The sequence below is a fragment of the Camelus ferus genome, chromosome 34 (genome assembly GCF_009834535.1).
Source record: "Camelus ferus isolate YT-003-E chromosome 34, BCGSAC_Cfer_1.0, whole genome shotgun sequence".
NCBI classification, from domain to species: domain Eukaryota; kingdom Metazoa; phylum Chordata; class Mammalia; order Artiodactyla; family Camelidae; genus Camelus; species Camelus ferus.
This window is the reverse complement of record NC_045729.1, coordinates 12050660-12074797: the sequence shown is the minus strand read 5'-3', so window position 1 is coordinate 12074797 and position 24138 is coordinate 12050660. Positions and strand designations below refer to the sequence as shown.

Genomic DNA, 24138 nt, shown 5'->3' with positions numbered 1-24138 from the left:
CTTGGCACCCAAAACGAGCAGGTGGTATCACTTTATGCAGGAGATGAAGTCTGGAAAATGTGTTTGCAAACTGATTTTTTATTTTGAAGAATCATGTATTATATTTTCAGGAGGTGGAAAAAATTTAAGGGGAATTCTGTAGTGATTGTTTTTTAAGGTGAAGCCAGCAATTCTTTTTATAAATTCAAATCCTAATGTTTCCATTTTAAGACAGTAGAGCAGATCAGGGGCCAGGAGAATGTCATCTGCATTCCAGTCCCATTGCTATTCTGTTACTTTGTGACAGAATCGAGTGGCTTGCCTTAAAGGATTTCTAAGAACACATTCACGTCTAAAATTTTAGGATTCTAATTTCAAGTTTTTAGTGACTGGATTTGTTCAAAATAAAGGAAGATTAAGACTCAATAGATGTTAAACTATTTTAAAACTGCACCATCCGATACAGTAGCCACCAGCCACGTGTGGCTATTGAGCTCTTAAAATATGGCTGGCCCAGATTGAGATATGCTACAAGTTACACAGTGACCTTCAAAGATTTAGTACAAGATTGTGAACTATTTCATGAATTAATAATTTCATATTGATTGTAGGTTGCAATGATAATATATTGGATCTATGGGGTTAAATACAATACCTTAAAATGAATTACATGTGTTTCTTTTTACTTTTAAAGGAGATTAGACAACCAATAATAATCTAATAAATTAAAAAAAGAAAACTGTGCCTTCCATATATGGCTCACAGTATATTTTTACGGGGTAGGACTACTCCCAAGAGACAGCACATTCTACCAAGGGACCCTCCTGAAGAGCAGAGAACGCTCCGATACTGATGGAAGCAATTTCTTTGAAGATGCGATGAAAACATTCCTTCCTAAAGTAGAGTTCGCAGAACACCAGTTCTGTGAGGGGCATCATCATAGCCAAGTGAGTTTAGTTAACAGTTACTGATTCACAACGTTCATTAGCATAATGCAAATACTTGGATGAATTAATGAATGGGTGCTTTTCTTATATTAACATGCTGTTAGTATTTGCTTTATGTATTTGGGTTCCCTTGCAACTCACTCTTTGTTTTTCTCTTGCTGCATTTAGAATCATTTCTTTATCTTTAACCTTGGCCATCTTAATTATAATAAGTCTTGGTGTAAGTCTATTTGGGTTCTTCTTGTTGGGGAACTATATTCAACATCTTATAATAACCTTTAATGAAAAATAATATGAAAAAGAATATATGTATGTATATGCATGACTGAGACATGCTGTACACCAGAAATTGACACATTGTAACTGTACTTCAATTAAAAAAAACAAACCGAAATCATGCTGTTTTTCCAATCATTTGAAACAAAATCTTCTTTTTTAAAAATGATAAACTAGTAGCAGTCTATAGGCTCAAAAAAGTTGTAAGGCTGTTGAATTACAGAATCACCAAGTTCCTTTAGTCTCTTGTGTGTTTGTATAAACTGTACTCGTTTCTGTGTAAGCATGCTTTTTTCTGAAAAATATCCTTCCTCTATTTTACATAAAATAGTTCCTTTTACTTCTCTAACTGTTGGCATTTCTATTCTTTGAGATCACCAGTTAGATATGTTTGTGTTATCAATCATCCTTTTTAAAAATTCCTAATTTGCCCCACTCCCCAAAGAAAGTATATATAGTGAAGAGTCCAAGGGACAGTGGGACACCAGGATGTGTGGGAGAGATGAGGGGATGCTGAAAACACATTTATCCTTTTTGAAATGTTATATTTAATGTATTTTTTACCAAGAAAAATGCTATGTTATGGGTTAACAGGCTGCTATGGACAAGCTGGGGAACCTTGATATGATTTATAACTTTGTTTTCCAGGGAAATTGCATTCAGCATCCCCCAAAGCCAATTTACAAGCAAATGTTAAGAACATAAATTGTAGCTGGACACTTCCAGTGCATAGATTGACTCAGAAGCTCAGGGAATGGAGGCAATCAATATCCTATATTTGTTTCAGCACCCTCCCTTACTTTTCTCAATAAGCCCTTGGCTTCCCATAACAGTGAGAAGATGAAGAGGATGATAAAACAAAAGTTTAATGACAGTGTTTATTAGAGCTCATAAATCATGAAGGACCATTAAGAAGACATCTGCAAGCACTTCTCTAGATTACTAAATAGTCAGGTTTTATTCTTAAAAACACTCCATCATTGTATAAACCAAAGTATTTTCTTCTCTCATAAAACATGTAAAAATTAGACAGACACATGTACACACATGCACTCCCAAACTCAGTAAGTCCAAGCACTCATTCACGGATCCTAAGGAAAGATAAAATGGACTTTCGGTTTACCAGGGAACAGAATGTCCCGTTACTTGCAATGGGTCGCTAGTGACCAGAGGTACGTCAGGCTAGGGAGCCTGAAATTTTATAGGAACATGGAGGATTTGAATGAAACTGTTTAAAAATAAAGTATTGATACTCTGTTGAGTAGAAAAGATGCAAATTAAAAACCTATTCTGAGACGCTGAACATTTATTTTAAGTAGATTTCAGGATGGCTTTCCTGGACAGGCCCTCCATGCTGAATTCCCAACTGAAAGATATATTTCTTTTCCTACTCAGCATTTTTGAGATATGATTCACATGCAATCAATAAGCCAATTTTAAGTTTACAAATTGATGAGCTTTAGAAAATATATGTAGCCATATAACCAGCATAGCAGTCCTAACACAGGATAGTTCCACTACCCTGGAAGTGTTGCTGGTGTTCCTCTGTGGTCTGCTCCCACTTGTTACAGCCAATGTAGTTACAGACAGGATTAAGTTTACAGCTACCATCTTGCTCTTGTTTCCTGCTTACCTCATCTGTTCTTTGTTCCTTTATTTCCTCTTTTCCTGCCTTCTTTTGAATTGAGTATTTATGATTCCATTCTATAAACACTATTGACTTAATTAGCTACATTTATTTTTTTGTATTTTGTTTTTGTTTTTAGCGGTGATTCTAAGATTTACAATATATTCAATTCAACTTATCAGTGCCTACTTTCAAAATATAATTATACTTTGCCATCCTTTGTTCCATTGTACACATGTATGTCCATCCACTACCCACTACGCTTGGCTGCTTTGAAAGTGTTCTCTTTTTCAGGAATTTGATTTTGCTGTTTCACACCACACACCAAAGGATCCTGGAGGAGTTATACCCACCTGCGCACCAGATAATAGAGGTGGCCCTTGAACCTGCCCCAGGCCCTCTTGGTCACAGTCCGAGAGCCCTGGGGGTAGTAAACCTGCCAAACTTGGTTAGAATATAAATTCTGAAAGGGCCTTGTAAGTGGCTTCTAGCCCATCCCCAGCCAGAGCCCAGGCGTGAGACACTGCCGTCTGCACCCCTGGGGATCCTGAAAGGGTATAACACCAGGGTCCTTGTGCCAGCAGGACTGTTCATGAACTGTAGTTGGGAGGGGCTGGAGCCAAGAACTGGGCCCTTTCTGAACTTCTGGGGTTACAGATTGGAGTGTCTTCTGGGGGGACCCTGGCTCTGAAGCCTGCTGGCAGACTACAGTTGTAAGGAAGCTGGAACCAAGTACAGGGTCCCTTCAGTACCTGGTGGCACAGATGGGAATGTATCCCGTCTGGTCCCTGTGCCAGCAGACCTGCCCTCTGTGCTGCAGCTGAGAGGGAGGGACCCAAAAAGAGGCAGGCTGGCTGTGCCTGGGACACCCACAGGGCCCTACACTAGGCTCCAACCCCGTCACAGCTGCTGTCTGCCAGCAGACCTGCCAGTCCAGGAGATACTCCTGTCTGCCCTCTCAGAGATCTTGAAAGGGCCTCACGCTTAGCTCCAGCCCTTTCCAGCCAAAGTCCATGAGTAGTGCCCCTGGCCTAGTGAGCCAATGGGGTCCACTGTCTGTGTACCCCGAGAGATCCTGAAAAGGCCTGATACCAGCCCCTAGCAGCCACAGCTGCAAGCAGTCCTGTTGGCACAGGGACCGGGTGGGAAACACTCACATCTGTGTCTTAGTAGATCCTGAAAGGGACCCATACTAGGCTCCAGCCCTTCCATCCATAGTCAAGGACTGGTCCAGCCACCCAGGGACCTGGTGGGAGGTAAACCCATCTGTGGCTCCAGAGCCAGGTCTGCAGACAGCAGTCTTGGTTGTGGAACCTGAAACAACCCTGGATTCAGATCCAGCCCCTCTCAGTCACAAGCTGGGGTTGGTCCTGTCCGCCCAGGGACCCATCCAGTGACCAGGATGCAGCGTTCCCAGAGAAGTGGTGAGAGTCATGCCTACCACACAACAGGGCTGCTATCTGAGGGCCCAACTGTGAAACTTGCAGTGGACTCTTATCCCAGAGCCACCCTCCTGAACAAGGTGCTGGCGGCAGTCCCGTCCACTCAGGGACTAGACAGGACTCCCGCCTGCCCAAGCCCTTGGCAGCAAGTTTACTGTGAACCCTAGTGCAGAACGAACAACAGCCTCGTAACTGGCTCCCACACAACGTGACTGAATTCCGGAAGTAATTCCATCAGCCTAGGAAACAGACAGGAAAAGGTTTTTACCTGCCAAAATCAGTGTGTAAAGACTGGAATCAGTTTTTGCACCTTCAGACGCACAGATACCAATGCAAGGCTACAGGGATCACAAAGAATTAGGCAAATATGACACCATCAAAGGAAACTAAAAAAAGCTCCAGGAACTGGCCAGCAAATAAATAGATTTCTACAATTTGCCTGACAAAGAATTCACACTGATCTTCTTAAAGAAGCTGAATAAACTGCAAGAGAACACAGGTGGACAACTAAACAAAATCCGAAAAGCAATGGATGAGCAAAATGAATTTAATTAAGAAATAGCAGCCGTAAAAAAGAACAGCCAGAAATCGTGGAGCTAAAGAATACAATGACAGAACTGAAGAATTCAGTACAGAGCTTCAACAACAGACATCTTGCAGAAGAAATAATCAGCTAACTCAAAGATAGATCATTTGAAGTTAGCCAGTTAGAGGGACAACAAATTATTTAAAAAGTGAAGAAAGCCTGTGAATTATGGGACAACATGCATCTACATCAAGGGAGTTCCAAAAGGAGAATAAATGGAGAAAGGGGCAGAAAGATGATTTAAAGTAATAATGGTTGAAACTTCCCAAATCTTGGGAGAGATATGTACCCCCAGTTACAGGAAGCGCAAAGGACTCCAAGCAAGATCAACCCAAAGGTTACTCCAAGACACATTTCAATCCAAATTTTAAAAGCCAAAAACAAAAAGATTTTGGAAGATCATATATTCTCTTACAGAAAAGCATGCTGTAACAGGAGTAATTATAACATAACATAATCAAGCTCAGTTTTTAAAATGCTATGTATGGTTCTAGAGCCTGAAGAGACAAACAGACCAATGAAATGGTCAAAAACCAGACTCATATATATGGGAATACTGAATTTGCTAAATGTAGCATGTCAAACCTATGGAGTAAAACTATTTATTTCATTTTTTTTTCTTAGACTCTCCTAGTAAGTCATCAGCTCAGGACAACTGAATTCAACTTTATTCTGATTAAATCTGGCCAAGTGAACTGGCTTCTTTCTTATCCTCAAAGTGAACATAGGCTGTTTTAATAAGAAAGCTTGGTTGGTACTGTACTTAGAACACAAAGTGTGTTTATCTATGTGTATGTAAGTATTATACATATTATTTAAAAGCAAAGTCCTGACTAATGGGGCCCTTCTCTCAGTTCTGTGAGGTACATGAGTATAAACACAACACACAGAAAAAAAGTCCCCTGACTCTGGAAAGAGAATCAATTCCAAACAGCAAGTGTTGGTAGTGGTGGTGTGGTGCTGACAACCCATCATTATGATTCAAGAACACGCAGGTTTCCATCATTAAAACAGTTTGAAAAAACCCAACTTGTTTATAATATTCATTTGTGGAGAAGCTTGAGGCATGAGAGGAGTAACTAATTTGTAGCTGTGCAATCTCGTGTTCTTCTGTAATTACCAGATGGGACTTTTGCCAGTGATTGTATGTTTTAACAGGTCTGGATTTGTATGCATACGTCTCGGGAAGTTGCTGGTGTTGGTGGCTGTACATTTCACCTTAGTGTTTGATGTAGGATGGCATCCGGGTACTGCACTGTGTCTCCTTAGGAGCTTACTCTTAATAGGAACTGGCTGAGTTTCACCCCTGAGTATAAGCATGAGAGAATGTGATTCTAGAAGATGACAACATTGTAAAAGCAATTTCACTCTGCCTTCATTTTCCCTATCCTGTCTAAATGGACATTACTGAAAATGAATCACAGCTAACTGATTTACTTAGTCCTTTAATACTTAGTTACCAAAACTTGCAGTTTTATGAATTTCTGACATTTTTTTCTTACTTCCAAACCCCTTATCCTTTTTCTTTCTTTTAATGCCTTCTCTCGGCTTCCCTTCCGTTTTCTTCCTGAAGAGTGACAGGTGGCTCTCTAAACTCTTTTTAGTTACTACACTTACCGCCACCTTTCATGTCTCCATTTTTTGGTTCCACACTATTTCTTTTGCCTGGGTATTTTCACCAACTTTGTTTCCTGGAAAACTTGTATATGTACATTTGACCCTTGCACCACACAGGTTTAAATGGCGTGTGTCCACTTATAGGTGGATTTTTTTTCAATAAATATATTGGAAAAAATTTTTGGAGATTTGTCTCAATTTGGAAAAACTTGTAAAGAAAAGACATAGCCTGGAAATATCAAATTAAGTAAAAGTTAGGTATGTCATGAATGGATAAAACATAGGTAGATACTAGTCTATCCTTACACAGGCATAAGGTGAATGATATTTCATGTAAAATTAATAATGCGTTAGTTTTCTTACCATTTTATAACTTTGTTTTCAAAGAATTACATTACAGTACGATATACCTCTCTCTCTCATTGAAGAAACTATGTGTCAGCCTATCATTATGGGCAAGTGGTTTCTTAAAAAAATGCAATGTTGTTTCTAATACTGTTTTATAAATATACCTGTAACACCGTATGGCATACAAGTTTTATAACTATTCTTTCTTTGGTGTATAGGCCAGGCTACCGGGAAACACTCTTATCAATTATACCAGGCTACCAGAAAGCAATCATGTTGCTGCTTCTTTGTTATCAGTGCATGAATTGTTATATCTGTAAAGAAATACGAATTTCTTTCACACGATCTTTTCATTTTTGATGTCAGTGTTAGTAATACGTATAACCTCTACAGTGTTTTGTATCATATAAGACAATATTGATGTAGGTTATTGACAGACGATTCATCTTATAAACATGATACGAACTTACAGTGTGGATAAATACAGTGCAGTACTGTAAATGCCTTTTCTCTTCCTTACGATTTTCTTAATAGCATTTTCTTTTCTCTAGTTTATTTTATGTAAGAATACAGTATATAATGCATTTAATATACAAAATATGTGTTAAGAGACTGTTAATGTTATTGGCTGGGCTTCTGGTCAACAAGTAGGCTATGAGTAGTTAAGTTTTGGAAGAGTCATAAGTTACACACGGATTTTTGACTGCGTGAATAGTCAGCATCTCTAACCCCCTGTGTTGTTTAAGGGTCAATTGTGTTCTTCAAGATTCAGCTCAGAAACCATCAAATGGACTAACATGTGTCAAGTTTTATGTCCAGTTTGTCTGTAAATATTTGTTCATAAAGAAATAAAAGCAAAAATAAAGCGAGTCTTCATTTTCTAAATGAAGTCTTTAATTTCCTAAATTTTCTCCTTCTTATGTCTTCATTCCAACAGCTCAAAAACACAAGCTGTATCTCAGTCCACTAACATACTCTAAGCGGGTAATAGTAAGGACTAAGCAGTCCGACTTTGCCTCTCTGGGTGCAGATCCTGGCTCCACCCACTAAATAGCTGTGCAGACTTGTTTTCCCTCGTGGTTCAGTATTTTCATCCTTACAGCCATGAATGTAACACTATCTCTTGCATAGGGTATTGTGGGAAAATAAGACCATGCATATGGTGTTTAAAACAGCAACGTTAGCACTGTAAAAATAGTAGCTATTATGATGAACAGGTGCTTGTTTTTTATATCACATTCACTGATTCGTCAACTCTGCAATCCAGCTGTCTCCTGAGGTCTCTCCTAAAATCACAAACTTTTCCCGTTATCGCAAGAAAGACTGCCCGAATGTGACAGAACGTGAAAATTATGCTTTTTATTATAGTCACATAAAATAGTCAGTTACAACAAGTTGTCCAAATGCATTGGTGAATTAAAGCCTCCAACTCTTACAAATTTTTATACATATATCTATGCATTTATAAATACGCACATATGTAAAAGATATATATTTTCTTCTAAAATAAAGTGCCCAAATCTTGATATATGGGGGCATAACAGGGGAAAAAAGAACCATAATGCTTTATCAGTTATTGACTGTACTTTCACAATAAAAGAATCTGTTTTGTACACATTTATTCAGGTATAGTGAACTTTAATCACTCATTCTTTTCTGAATTCTCCTAAGTGAATTAATTTATCCAAAATATTAGAAGCCTCAGAGCCAACCTAATGAATCAGAGGCTAATTCTTCTTACTGTGCCTCGAACAGAGCCTGGGCTTCGCAACAGAAGGGTTGCTAAGCTTCATTCTTAATGTTCCTGTATTTTGGAATGTTGTCTTTCTACTAAAATGATAAGTAAGGAGAGAAATGAATGAGCCACCTCTAATTCTAAATCCTCTGTTAGCATTCAGTTAAGTCAGGATTTGGTGAAAAGTTTCCTATTGTCTTTCCATCACCCTGGGCTGGGTGAGAACTGGCCTAGCAGGATTTGAATTGAGGGGCCCCTGCTGTCTCTGTAATAATTAAATTTTATTGGAGCCACAGAAGAAGAATTAGGGTGCAGTAATCAATAGATCATGGAGAGAACCAACTCAAACTGAAATGAAACTCTCTAGGACAATGGAAAACTTTGTGAGAACATGTTTGAATTTAAGAACCAAGCAAGGGTTTAAAAAAAAAAAACAACTCGATGATTTAAGATAATTCAGAAAATCTCTTCAAATAGGAACTAAGACTCTATTCCTTGGTCCTACCTCTCAGCCATACTTCCCGTGTTTTCACTGTATTTTCTATCATCTTAGACTTCTAAGGTGATCATTTGTAGACTTTGACAAGGAATGGAATTTTAAAATGCCTTTGAAAAGACTTTAACCTACTGAAGCAAGGTGAAGGTGCCTAAAAATAGCTTTACGAACCCAGCCATTTCAGAATCTGGCGATTACATATTCAAATTGCAGTAAAGAGCATTTTATTCAAGCAGGAAAAGGAGAGATTGTCAGGACTGAAATGGCATTAAAACACTCGATAACTTCCCAACATATGGGAGGCTGGGACCCATGGGAAGCCCAGACATTGCCCAGAGTCAGAACAAGGAATGGAGTATTTTATTTGGGGGGAGAAACAAAAAGCAAGAAAATGTTTCCAATGACCTGACCCACCTGCGCAAGGCCTTCCCAAGAACAGAGCTGCCTAGCTGCTGATTTTGGTGAGCATCTTATTAATGGCTTGCTTGACGTGGGTGGTGGAGCTGCGTCGCCTCGTCTTGCCCTGGACCATCCTCCGGCGCCGCACCTCTCGACACAGCTCGTAGAATATCTCGGTGATGTTCCCTTCTCCGGTGCAGGCAGAACACTCGTAAAAAGCACAGGCCAATTCTGTGGCCAGCTTCTCCCCTTCCTCTGTACTAACCTGTCTGGAGTGGTCCAAGTCAGCTTTGTTTCCAACCAAGATGAGAGTCACATTCTTGGGCTTTTTGATCTCATCCAGGATGTTCTTAAGTGGCAGGACTTCCTCAAAACTTCCCCGGTCAGTAATGTCATAGACCAGCACAAAGCCTTCTCCCCATCGCATGTGTCCTTCCTTCTGAATGGTGTCTTCCTATCAGCAAGGAAAAAACAGCAGTCAGAAGACCTGGAAGTAATTGCAACATATGGACGTTGCAAATGCTAACCGAGATCCCTTAATTACTAGTCCTTATATTCAATGTCATTAAAGTCTCTTGGCAGTCTGCCTGTATAAGCTTACCTTCTCAGTTTGGAATAGAAGCATTACTTAGGGAACTAAAAATTGTCTAACTGCCTAGACACTAAGTTTCAGCTTCTAATTTTTTCTTGCCACATCATGAAATCTGTAATCCCCAGAACTGTAAATAAATTATCCTCTTAGTTGAGCACATTGGCTCTGAGACTTTTATCACAATTAAAGAATTGGCAAATAGGTAACAGACAAGTAGACCCTACCCCACCCTTTGGAGATCAGAATCAGAGGCACAGCTTACTGAAACTGTTTTGATTTTGTTTTGATTTCTGTTTTTTAATCTTCTCTCTTCAGATTAGAGATAATTAGCCACCAGGGCAGAAAAGAAAAAGTGAAAAATCGTATGGAGAGTCAAACTCAACGCCAGGGGATTTGGCTTTTTTTTCCTTTTATCTCAACAGCCCAAATATTATGCAGTCATACTAATGAGAGAAACTCATTTGAAGTAATTCTCAAATACGGTGATGAGTCCTTCCTAAGAAGGTAGCATGAGTGATTTGAAAATGCATCGTCTTTATGGGTTCAAGTAACTTCTGCCGGCATGTTCTTCCCTGTGGCCTCTCTCTTTGGAATCAGTGTTGGGTGGAAGGTGAGAGCATATACAGGAAGCAGGTAGTGATGAGAAGGGAAAGTGTATAATTAGCTACAAGAATATTTCTTGGATTAAATACTTTAATTCAAATCTTCTTGGGATCCTAAGTCACTGAAAAGCACCATGAAATCATTCAGCTTCCTAACTCTCATTCTTAGTCGTCACACCCATTCTTGGGAACCAAACCTATCTACAAATCTGTTTATGATTTCCAAACTGACTAGCTGCAAAGCAAATTTATATTAGCTTCTTTTTTAAGTAAGTTGCAATTGTTCAATGATGTGGCTCAAATTTTCAGTCAGATCTGGTGAGGCTTGGAAAGAATATTACAGGAGAGAGTCCTAAAAATATTCTGAAAAAAGATTCTGAGGTCATATAAGTTTGGAATATAATATATAGTAAATTTCTTAAAGATTCACCTTATACATGAGCATATAAAAAGGCTCTCAGAACTTCTCTGGTAAAGACACCTGTTTAACTTGATCAGAGCATTCCAACACACATTTAACCATACAAGCCTATTAATATCTTGTGATCTTCCCAAATATAGGTGGGCAATTTCATTCTAGATGATATCACGTGAATCTTATGGTATTTTCAAAACCCTCTCGGAGTACCGGGTAATTCACATAAGGAAGCATACACAGGCTGCTGCAAATAGGTTAATACATAAAATGACTAGATAGTTAAGTAAAAAAAGACTTTAGGCATCATTAGTTAACTGTAGGACAATGTCTTAATTTTGTTCGTATTATGTGTGTTTCATTTTTATTTGACCCAAGCTATATTTTAGCTGGATTCCTTATTCACCTGACCAGCAGTATCTAGTATCTCCATGGTGACAGCTTCATCATCAATGGTCGCTTGGTGTCGGTAGGTTGATTCTGAGGGAATGAGCGAAAAAAAAGGTAAAAAATAAGTGCATGATTTAATTTGACCCTTAAAATTACAGATTAGTCACAAGAGTATGTCTGTTTTTCGAGCATAAGGGAATGGTCATTTTAGGAAGGAGAGGGAGGAGGTGGAAGAATCTGTGCCAGCTCTGTACCCTGGGAGCGCCTGGAAGTGACAGGTCCTAATACGAGAGCTGCAGGTGTCCGGGATGTAGCGTGGGAGAGTCTCTTTGCCTCTTACTTTATTCTTCTATGAGGCTAGCTTCCTGATGTTCTCTTCCTGCTAAAGTGAGGCCTCCACATCCTAAAATGAGGGAGTGACTCCCACCAAGTGTGTTCTACCTTGATACCCCAGAAAATCCAGTTCCTGGAACCATGTTAATTCCTGCTCCTAACAAGGCGGAATATAGACGAGCTACTCACTTCCAGACCTCAACCCTAGAAATGTGATAAACACTAGAGGGAAGTGGAGACTCTCCGTGTGAAACATGACTGTGTCAAGCTATGGGGAACCTGGGGGGCAGTAGAAGGTGGTTGGACCCTACTGTTTGGGGGTTGGGGGAGGAACAGTTACCCAAAGTAGAGGGGGTCTGGGCAGCATGGAGGGGAGAAAGGACAAAGCAGAGTTCTCTTGTTCATGTTATCTCTTCAAGGTAGAAGAGTGCCAGCAGCTCAGTACGAGCTGGAGGCTGGAGGCTGGTAGGTTAACATCGGAGTGGTCCCCAGGCTCTGCTGGGGTGAGAAGTCAGCAGGGACAAGAGCCTAGGTGGCTCTGGGCATGTCCCTGACCACATGAAATGGAAACCAGGGGTTAAAGTAAATGCCAACTGGTGCTGCTCTAGACGGAAGCTAAAACAACTGACATAAAGCGCTCGATAAATGACTGACTGCGTTGATGCAGTTTAGGCTGAAGGACCCTCCCAGAAAAGTTCCAGGAAAATGGTAAGAAGGAAAATGTGACAGTAAAATGTAAGAGGTATGGGTGACAGAAATAGTCATGCTACTTGCTCTTATAAAATGAACTTCAAAGAGAGAATAAAATACATAGAGGGGTGGGAAGTATTTGAGGCTGTAATGACTGAGAATGCCCCAGGGTGAGAGGCATTGAACAACATCAGATCAGAAGGACTAGCAGGACACACAAGGAAAGAAGTCCCGTACCTCAACCGATTACAACAAAGTTTAAGGATATTAATGGCAAAGAGGAAAACTTGGAAGGATCTAGAGGAAAAAAGCACAGCTCCTACAAAAGCATGTGACTCAGATCGACACAGGACTTCTCAGTACCTAAACCGAATTCAAGATCTTAATGGAGTCAAGAAAACCAACAAAACTACAGCAAAATCAATCTAGAATTACAATTCTAGATGATACCAAAGTACCAGGGTGGAGGTGGGGAAGAGACCAGAGGCAGGTTTGAGGGAGCTAATGTATTTGTCTTATTGCAAATGATGATGTAATAAAAAGAACAGAAAAAAGTGAGTAAAATATTCAATTCAACAAATTACACGAGGAGGGGGAGGGTGTAGCTCAGTGGTAGAGCACAGGCCTAGCATGCACAAGGTCCGGGGTTCAATCCCCAGTAGCTCCACTAAAAAAACTCAAAACACAAAAAGTAATGAATAAGAGAAAAAAAAAATTAGAAGAGGAAAACTGAATAAATCCAAGAAGATATAAGGAAAGAAGTAAAAGAGAAAACAGCAGAAAAAATTAGATAAGGTTAACAAAACCAAAGCATGGGGCTTGAAAAATTAAAAAAAACACACAAAACAAGTAGGGAGGGTGGGAGAGGTAAAAATCTGGCAGTACTGACTAGTAAATTAAGAGAGAAGGTGAGATCAAGCAAAATTTAGCATAAAAAGAGGAAATAATTACACATTCTGATGAAATAAAAATAAAATAATATTATGAACTGTATACCAAACAAATTTCACACCCTGATAAATTCCGGAGGGAAAAAAAATGAAGAGACTGATACAATGAGAAATAGAACACTTAACTAGATCAATAGCCAGCAAGGAAATGTAAATGCTAATTGTAGATTTCTCTTTATCATAAAAAACTACACTCAATTGGCTTAATAGAAGATTTCTGTTAAACATTAAATAAGATGTTACAGGAAATTAAAAAAAAAAAAAAAAGGCTAGCTACCCAATTCCTTTTATGGGGCATTGCATGAACTCCAACGAGAAGTATTACAAAAGTAATAAGAAGAGAAAAAAGAAAAAACATCATAGCTCATTTCATTCTTGAACATAGATTCAAAAAAATATAATCCAATATATTTTTTTCAAAAAATATATAATAGCAAGCAATACTACTTACCATTTGAACAAAAACTGTTCTTAAAATGCCTTCCTTTTTAAAAGGACTGGCATCAGCCCTGGAGCCTGGAAAACAGAGTTCTGGGCTCCAGTCCATCTCTTTGCACCAAAAGTTGTCTGACAGACAGGGCCATTTTTCTCAGTTGCTTCCATGATGAATAGTATATGTATTTCAACCACAGAAAGCCACAGGAGGGGGGAAATAAAATATAATGAAAATAGTATGAAGTTGTGTGATTCTTTGGCTGTTTGTTAACTGAAATGAAAATGATGAGAGGCAGGAAATGAGGGAATGTTGGCCACAGACAGAGCAGCGGGTGGCAGCGGTGATTCGGTCCAAGCTGAATATGGTTTCATGCCATGTCAACTATTTTTTTCTTTAAGTCTCTTCTCTTTTGCATTAGGAACCCATGTCTACATGTAAAACAGTGGACGTGTTGCTGACAGAGGCGAGCTGTTGTACATCCACGTGCTAGCTTTTCCGAAGAGAATTCTAACACAGTGTACTGAGTACTTTTGGAATTAAACTCTACTGCTGATTCCAAAACATAAGGAAAAAACATGTATGTGCTTAGAGGGCGGAAGCACTTTTCTTTTTGTTCATGCTCACAGAAAATGATGATTTTGACTCTTTTTTTCTTGAAGAGTAGGGGGGATGGTTGTTTAAGAGATACTTCTAATTGAACCGAAATACTGTATACTGTAAAATCAATATTCATTTCAAAATGGAATTAGGCATATTCAATTATCCACGTAAAGTTCACTGGATAAGAGAGATGCATGTTTCCGTGCCTCTTTATGAGGAGAAGCACATTTTGTATACTAAGAGAAGTTGATGCTCAGAGGGATATTGTATCTGATTAATCCTCCTACTAATTTAGCTCTTTTGCAAATTTCAGGGTATTAATACGGACTTTTGGCCAGTACAGTAACGACAACAGATAGTAATGTTGATTTATGCTAGAGTGGAAATTGTACTGACTTGAATTCTAGTGCTGGTCTAACCACAAACTAGCCACGTAATCTGGGATAAATTTACTTCATTGGATTTATTTCTTTATTTGCCAAATGACGATCTCAAAGTTCCTTGCTGTGACGATATTAAATAGTTCTGTGAGTTGGCTAAGCACCTCTGCTTTAGTATCCAGTTGAGAAAATGTGTTCTGGGTGTGTCTCTCTCTTAGGGTGAGCCTTTCCCAGCAGAGGGAACTGTAATGCAGGAAGGAAGAAACAATCACAAAATCAAAGTACCAGTGGATCCAGTGTGTCTCCCAGTTCCTACCCTCACTCCGGTCTGAGCCTTTACTAACCAAATGGAGACACCATAACCCATTCAAACACAGAGCAAGGTGCCCCCCCAAGTAGGAGTGGCAGTGACAAGTGCTGAGATACAGTCCCTCTCTTCCCCTCCAAATGCCCCCAACGCACACTCATCGGCGCAGACACACAAGCACACACAAACACACAACTGGACATAATCTAAGCCTTATTTGTGTTCTCTGCCACGATCATCAGCATTTTCAGAGGATAACTAACATGACTCTTGGAGGTAGAGATTCAGTTTTGTTTTTGGGAATCTAATCAGAACACGGGCAGCTGTCATTCTACAACCAGAACATTGCCGCCACCACCATCAGTCAGAGGGTTTTCCTGGTTCGATGGTCTAAGTCCAAAACCCTACAGGGCTTCAGTGGCAGTTTTCAAATGCAATTCACAGGCCAGCTCTGGCCTCTGACAAAGATTTCACTGGTCCACAGCAAAATGAGAAACATGTAAGGAGAACTAAAACTGTCCTTGAGAAAGATAGAACTTTTTTCTTAGATTATATCCTTCAAAACATATGGATGTTAAAAATACTTCCTTCTTTTATGAAATGTAAGTGCCAGCAGAATGTGAGTGTAATTCTCCCTCGCCCTCTGAGCCTGGCATCTTAACTGGAATTTCTATGATAGTTCCTCTTCTTAAAAAGACAGAAAACACCGAAATCTAAAAGTTTGGGAAACACTTGCTAGCAAGAATTTTCTTTACAGAATTATTTCAGAGTAATAGATATTCCGATGTTGTTAATATGCTGAATGGTGTTCATCATCTCCAGCTTCTTATGGAGCAATAATTCTGTTACAGGTTGATACATGGCACCATGATTTTGAGGAAGGCTCTGAATTCAGAATTCAAAACTAACATTTTTTTCGCAAATACACCACTTTGCTTTCTCAGGTAGTTTTCCTCTCTGGTGGTGGTGTTGCAACTGTAATAGTACGAAGTTAAGCCTAGGAAATGTCTGGTTTGTCTTGAATCAAATGGATTGGGAATTCGTGTAAGCTAGAACTTGCGTGACTTCTAGTAACACGTGCGCGCGCACACGCAGGTATCCAGTATCCAGGGTGAATAAATGCAAACCTCCCCCGAGAGTGAGTCATAGACCTGCTACCCCTGAAGTCTGATGAGCACTCTTGTTGCTCAGCAGCTGCAATTCTTTTTGAGCAGCACCGTACAAGGTCATGCAATAATGTTTCATCGTGCTCAGTGCAAGAAGCCTGCGTTACAAGTAACTGATGCAGGAGATTTCTATTATTAGCAGTTGCTTTTCAGAATGGACGAAACAAAAGGGACAGTGGTTCACCTAAGACTAATTAAAAAGTAACGTTAGTTACTGGAACATATTCAGAGAGAGCTCAAAAATTTTATGAGATCATCTTTAATAAGCTTAGTCTTTTGTTGAGAGGTACTGGTACAGCTAAATAAAATTAGCATTTTTCTATTGAACTCCCATAAATCATTAAGATTCTCATGGACAATAACCTTTATAAAGCTTATATAAGTAATAAAAATACAAGAGAAGAGTAAGCATTTACTTAGGTCGTGCAAACAATAGATAATAGATGATTTTTTTTAAAGCAAATGTATTTTTAGATCCAAATATATCATCTTAAGATTAGACGGTGGCAATACTGAACAAAGGTCACAAATTATTGATGTTGAAAAACTTTCTATTTAAAAGGAAAAACAGAGAAGTAAAGACAAATGAATTGCATGTAGGCATGTTACTCTTTTAGATTAAAAGATTATCATAAAGATGTGAATCTTCCCAAAGTAATTTATAGTTTTAATGCAATTCTAATCCAAATTACGTCATATTATGATAGTTTTAAAAATTGACCTGGAAGAATGAATTAGAGATAATGGCCAAGATAATTTTGTAAAAAAGTAAAGAAGGAAGGCTTTCTCTCCTGGGTACCAACATGGTCTAAACAACATACAATTATCAAAAGAGTGCTGTACTGGCATTGGGTGAGAAAAGCAAATCTAGAATTGCATCCTGGTGAAAATGATGCCACCTATAAGAAAAGGGTAGCATTTAAAGCAGTGAAAGTATTATTAATAAATAATAGGGAGACAGTTAGTCAACTATTTGGAAAAAATGTTGGGTCTTCTCCTTGTACTTCTCACTAAAATAAGTTCCATAGATTAAAGAGTTAAAAATTAAATAAAATACAAGCTCACTGTCTGTCATCTTCCCTGTTCAGTTTCCCGTCACAGTCTTATCACTATTTGACATGTATTTATTTGCTTATCGACTTTTCTCTCTTCACTAGACTGTAATTTCAACAAAAGCCAATGCTATCTCGTTCTATTGATTTAGCCCCAGGACCTAGAATAATCCGACACAGAGGAGGCATTTAATACATATTTGTTGAATGAATGAGTGAAAGCAATGGAAGGAGCACAAGGGGAAAGAAAAACGCCCTTTTAAAGTAAATGTATGTAAACTTATAGTGATAATCAGGCACAAAGAACCAAAAAACCAACGGGGAATCATCTTTGCCCATTTCATCATTCTCAGCAAGGCCAGCTCGCTCTGGGGCACTGTGCCCAGTCATGACGTGAGGCACATCTTTCCCTCTTCCTCTGTATTTCAAAGTTGTTGACTTTTACAAAACCAACGGGGGTTCAGAAGCGTTAACAAACAAAAACTCAGAGGCTTAATTCAGAGTAAAATCTTAGCTTAATTTGGAACCCATGAATTTGCAGTGTAATTTTGAAGAAGGGAACTAAATAGATGACTATTAAGTGCTCTGCTTTGGACTATGAAAAAAATACGTGATGAATACTTTACCCATCAACGTTATTGCTGCTTTCAAGATCCACAGAGATCAATTTTTACTACTTTAAAAAACATTTTTTAAATAGGCTGAATGAGATTCCTTAGAGAGAAGTCGAGGAGAAACATAGTTTATTTTTATTTATGCATTTTCCCAAAAGGAGCATTCACAAGCTTTATTTCACTGTTACACTCTCGTCCCCATGCCATTCTCTCCCACACCAAATGAGCCATGTCCACTGTAGCCTCCTTCTCCCATTAGGATGATGCTACATTTCCTGATGGAAGAGCATCACGTTGTACCCACTCCCTCTTGTCTCCGGTTTAACCTGACGTCCTCATCTCTGCACTGAAATCCCGTAGGATTCTAAGCACAGATGATGTGCAACACACAACCGCCTGCTTACAGGGCTTCTTTGACAAAGCGCTTCCAAAACAGCTGCAAGATGCTTTAAAAATATGGCAACAGAAAATGTCATTCTCTCTTTTGGGTCATAAACTTTGACTTGAGAGGAGGATGGAACAAAATTTGACCTACCGAGGGTGGGATCATATTCCCAGATGAAGCGTTTGGTCAGAAATCTCACTACAAGAGCTGTGGAAAAAAAGAGCAACATTTCAATCAAATCTGTTAATTTTCTCAGCATTCTTACCCCTGTAAGGAAAGAGAAATAGCCATACAACTACATGTGTTTTATATTTCTTTGTCATGTAAATCTAATAGATTTATTTATGTTTATTCAAGTACTTTTAAAATTCCATATTGTGGCCTAAAAATTGGTGTAACGTTTTAATGGTTTACTGAGCATTCATGAACAGTTTAGATTTATTCCTTTAGTCACAAGGTTGAAAATATTGCAATGTGAAAATGCTCACATATACAATTTTTAGCAAAACAATGCATTCAGCCATAAACCATCACAACATGGGTGTCTAAAGTTTGAATACTGATAATGATTGAGAAAGGCGAGTTAAAATGTAACCATTTTGACTGTAATGAAAAGATATTTGTATTTTAAAAATGTTCAAAATTAGGGGTTTTATTGGTGATTCATTAAAGCCCTTCAAAAGTAATGCTTATGAAGCATTTACAGTCAGGATCAAGATCGGGAATGATGCTAAGCACTTCACTTGCATGGCCTCCTCGACCCCCACTTCATCCCTACAAGGCACTTGCTAGGATTGACCCCATTTTTCAGATCAGGAAACTGAGGGTCTGAGACGTTAACTCATTTAACTGAGCTTACCTAGTTAGTTGGTGCCTGAGTCAGGAATTGAATCCAAGAAGGCTGTTTCCAGAGCCTGTAATTTATCCATTGTCCAAGCTAAATTTAAAGCCTAGGCCATCTGGATAATATTTAACTAGAAGATGAGTTAGAGAAAGAGCAGCGTTGAGACAGGTGGATTCTGTTACCCTCAGAACTGATGGGACACATGCTGAATATTTTCTTATGTTTGTATTATAATTGAAAACAATGGTTTTTAATCTTTTGAAAATATTTTTTGGAGGAGAGTATCTCAGATACTTTAAAAACAGAATGAAAGCTTAGGACCCTTTCCCTGGAAAAATGTATATACATTATAGTTTAGCATGTAATTTCACCAGGGTCACCAGCCCTCTGAAGACCCTCCATGGTCTCCCTGGGATGCCACTGACCCTAACTGAAGAATCAACGTCTACTGTATTTTATCATTTAAAAATACCCGTTATGGTAGATTGATTTTTACTGAAATGCCCTGTATGTAGTAGTCGAAAGATACGCCCTGAAGAAACAGGACTAGTTACTTGGAGGTTACTGTCCGTCTCTCCTTTGCCTATTACCTCTGTTAAGATCAACGTATATACCCTCCACTGCAGTGGCTTGTATGAGAGATCACAGTGCAAATTGCAATGAAAACCTCATAAAACAGACCACAAGTATACGTGGCTTGGCTGGAGACTGAAAGTGGCGATGTTCTTTTCTAATTACAGAGTGTGAAGCTGGATTTGAGCCAAAATACTTGAAGTGCCTAAAGCAGCAAGGCCACTGACCCGATAATCCTTCCCACAGTGGGCGTACTTGTGGTTTTATCGTCAACTTGCAGAGTCTGTCACTGTCCGCTCTCTTGAGACTCTTTTTCTTCTTTTCTTGCATGGAAGAAGGAGTAAAGCACTGGACAGATATTTTTCTGTTTTTAAATTAACTGTGTTACTAAACGTAACTGCCTGCAGGATACAGTTTCCTCTTTTGTTAGAACATGGAGCGTTAACTTTAAAGTTTATGACTTAGAAAAATTCATTTATCTGGCATCTTTCAGCCATGAGCTATCAAAATTAACATTTTTTTTTTTTTACATAACTGAAGTACCCCAGTTCCAAGACCCATTAAACGTTCATCATTTCTCAAAGAAATCTTTCTAAAATGTTTTAGACACACCATTGCCTTTTAAAACCGAGTAGACTGAACATAACTAAATCATTTGTAAATGTCTGGATCTTAGCTAAGAAGCTTGATCAGTGCCCAGTGTAGTTAGTTGGCAATACTCAATACTTTTAGAAGCTCCAGAGTGGCTGAGGCAAAAAACAAAAACAAAAACAAAAACTCTAGAGTGTTAGGGCCTTTGAGCATTTTTAGTTTTTTGATCGCATATATATGTATTTTTCATATACAAAATATATAATTTTTTCCTCCCTCAAATACTATGGCTTTCTCTTTTTTGTCTTAGTTTCCAAGGCTATCTTAATAACTATTTGTAAATCTATCTTATTACTTTGATTATTCCAAAGACTGATAAGTCTTATTAACAAGCTTGTTAGAATTTTGTCTACTATTGGAGTGAATCAGTTCTGGCGTTTGGTTCTAAAGAACTTGTTCTATTAATGAACAATGATTCTGGTGCCCCTTTGAGATACTATTTTGTGGTTGATAAGTTGTTCCTGCTGCTTCTGGGTTACTGGCTCAGTTTCAGATCGCCACCCCCTTCCAACGGGCATTGCTGCTGGGCTTAGCCAATGAAATCTGTCTACACATTTCTGATATTCTTTTTTAAGGGACCCACATCATTATGTAATGGTTATTTTAACAATGGGATCATACCCTTTTAAAAAATCCAATCTATTTCAAATGTAGCAAAAAAAAAAATCAATAATCGCTTTGAAAATTTGATGTCATATGTTCATTCTTTGAAAACGTGTTTTCATCTGTCTCTCACAAAGATTATTCATGAAAAAGACAAAGGCATTTGAAATATTTTAAAGTTTTCAATATTATTATAATTTAAAATGGCCAGTCTAAAGAATGAAAATAATTTTACAGCTGTGGAAATAATATCTGCTAAAGGCTCTACTGTTATTTATTTATTTATAAATTTTGTTTTGTTTTGCTTTTTTGGAGGGAGAGAAGGTAATCAGGTTTGTTTGTTTGTTTATTTATTTTTATTGGAGGTGCTGGGGATTGAACCCAGGACCTCGTGCATGCTAAGCATGTGCTCTACCACTGCGCTATATACCACCCCCTCACTGTTATTTAAATTGTCTGAGATGCTTAGGTGACATTTACCATTTATTCATGTAATTATAAAACTTCACAAGTATTATTTAACCCCAAATTTTATTATACCTTAATTATGAAATACGATTTTCATATGGGATATATTTACCATATCTCACCCCCTCCACCACTACAACTCTCATCACACGATTTCACCTCATAACGACAATACACTTGCTTCCTCAGTGGTGTCCCTACTGTAACTGCCTTAAGCTACTCTCCACACAGCAGCTAATGATTCTGTTAAAACGTAAACCATCTCATGTCACAACTTTTCCGCTAAATTCTCTCTGACCTCATCTCATTGAATAAATGTTTCTTGAGTGCCTTCTCTGTGCCTGGTCCTGTTTTAGGTGTTTGGAATAACCCAGGAGGCAATTCAGAAAATGATTTCTGCACTTACAGAGCCTCTTTTCTCCTGGGAGGAGGCAGATAATAAAATACAAATAGTAAATAAATGATACAGTCTGTTAGAGGTGCTAAGTGCTATGGGATAACAGAGGAAGAGCAAGGTAAGGCGGATTCAGCACTGGAAGGGGAGGGTGTGAGAGATGTTAGTAAGACAGGGTGAGCAGGGTAGTTCTTGCTGAGAAGGCTATAGAAGAGATGAGGGAAGATGTGTGGGGAACAGTGTTTCAGGAAAAGGGAACAGCCAGTGCAAAGGCTCTAAAGCAGGAGTGTGTGCTTGATATGCTCCGAGAACATGAAGCAAGCCAGTGTGGCTAAAGCAGAATGAGCGTTAGTGAGTGCAGTGGCTGATTAGATTATTTCCTGTCAGTCACATCTTCCCCTTCCATAAATCCTCTACCACCACCACCACCACCACTACTGCCATCACCATCACTACCATCACCACCACTACCAACAGTAATAACTGAAATAACTGAAATGCTGCTTTGTTATTATCATGATTGTTTTACTTAATTCCTTCTTTAAAATGTATATTCCATTAAAGAATGGGATTTGTTTTATTCATTACTGTTTTCTAGTGTCTAGAACAGCGTCTGGTACACAGGAGACTAAAAAATACTTGTTGAATAGATGAAAAAGATGTATGAATTCACATCACAGTTCACTCTTCTTAACAGTTAAATAGTAACCAGGCATTGAGAGAACAGGCAGAAAAATTAACCCAAGAGAATTCACAGCAGAACCATGCTGTAACATTTTCCTAAAAGGCTGCATAAATATATAATCTGAAATGCCTGTTTTATGATCCTTATACAAATTACACTTCTTAAAGTTTATTAAAACAATAAAATTGATCTAATTTTCTTTTGAATATCTTGTCCCTTCCATCCCAAATATCCTAAGCAAAGGTTTTCTTTTGACGTAAAATGGTGGTACTGATAATCTTTATTTCCACTAAGAGTTTAACATAAGGTCTTGTTTTTCCAGAAGTTTTAAGGTTTGACATATTTGGTTTCAAGTAAGTCTCTGCATTCTGAAATATCTTACTTCTTCCCATTGCCTTGAAAACCCGTATCTTTCCATTAAATAAGCCAAACAACCCTAATGGATAATTTAGAGAACATTTTCCTCATTTTACCTAATTTATAACTTTCTTAAGTAATTCTTCACCATTTGTGCTTTATTTTCGGTATTACTGACACTAAATTTCATGATTATCAATGAAAGGTGGTTTCCAACAAGATGGAAAATTCACTAAGTAGAATTTAATCCAAAGAAACAGAATTAAAAGTGACATCAATGTAATAAGTCAATAGGATAAAACTCCGTTTATAAGCAAGAGCTAAAAGACAAAATTTCTACATTAAAATAGTCAAGCTACTCCTCAAGTTTAACAAGTCTGGGCTAGTTATTCAAAATAATTGCTGATGTCATTATCATGATGAGGCAGACATCAGAAATACCAGATTTAATGACCAGGATAACATTCTTCACTGGAAATTGATTGGATATAATCTGTGCAAGAAACCAAGTGTTCAAAAGGAAATGAACTTTTCAAAGTAAATGGGAACTCACACACATGGTCATATACTCCAAATAAATTTAAGAGATGTACTCAAGAGAGATTCAGACAGAACTTTCAATTGATTGTTTTGGAAAAAAATGAGCTAAAAAGTGTTTACAATGGAAAGGTCAGAACTTTTAGGATAGGAAAGGAATTTCTACTTCAACTGACAGTTCTTCAAGGAACACGATTTTTCACGTGCACATTTTAAATAAATTTTGAACTTGCCTTTGATCCTGACAACACACGCAGTGAAAAGCCTTGATTTCATATCGGCTCTAAAGCGGTGCTTATCATCTTCTATATTCACATTATAATGAAAAGTTACTTTGAATATGTATTAAGTGATCTCTGTGGTTTTCATTCTGCAACCTGCAGGACTTTCATAAAAAATATATATTTACCTGTACATTGTAAGACCAGGTAACTTTGAAATACTTTTTAACGACCTTCCACAAGAGTCTACTAAGTTTAGAACAATTATTTCACAAAGAGTTTTAATTAGTCTGTGAAAGACAGACAAACATTTTATTATAGGGAAAGAAGGCAAGTGTGGAAGGCAAATAATACTAGCACAATCAGAGTCCATTCTGGATTTTACGTATATTCACCACTTATTATCTGAATTATTTTCCCCATGTTTTTTTACAACCAAAT

General features: G+C 38.2%; 1 protein-coding gene across 3 annotated transcripts in view; it reads right to left on the bottom strand.

Annotated features, from left to right (window-relative positions):
* Positions 1 to 8154: 8154 nt before the first annotated feature.
* The window catches only part of RERG (RAS like estrogen regulated growth inhibitor), a 91318-nt gene continuing 75334 nt past the window's right edge, over positions 8155 to 24138 (bottom strand). For 2 of the 3 annotated variants that reach the window (XM_006192103.3, XM_032473479.1), the window contains 3 exons: positions 18515 to 18571; positions 11468 to 11541; positions 8155 to 9906 (listed from right to left, as the gene is read on the bottom strand). In XM_006192103.3, the coding sequence (XP_006192165.1) occupies positions 9499 to 9906; positions 11468 to 11541; positions 18515 to 18571 (539 nt within the window). In that variant the 3' untranslated portion in view covers positions 8155 to 9498. The remainder of the gene's footprint in view (positions 9907 to 11467; positions 11542 to 18514; positions 18572 to 24138) is intronic. The other variant, XM_006192104.3, reaches the window with a different exon arrangement.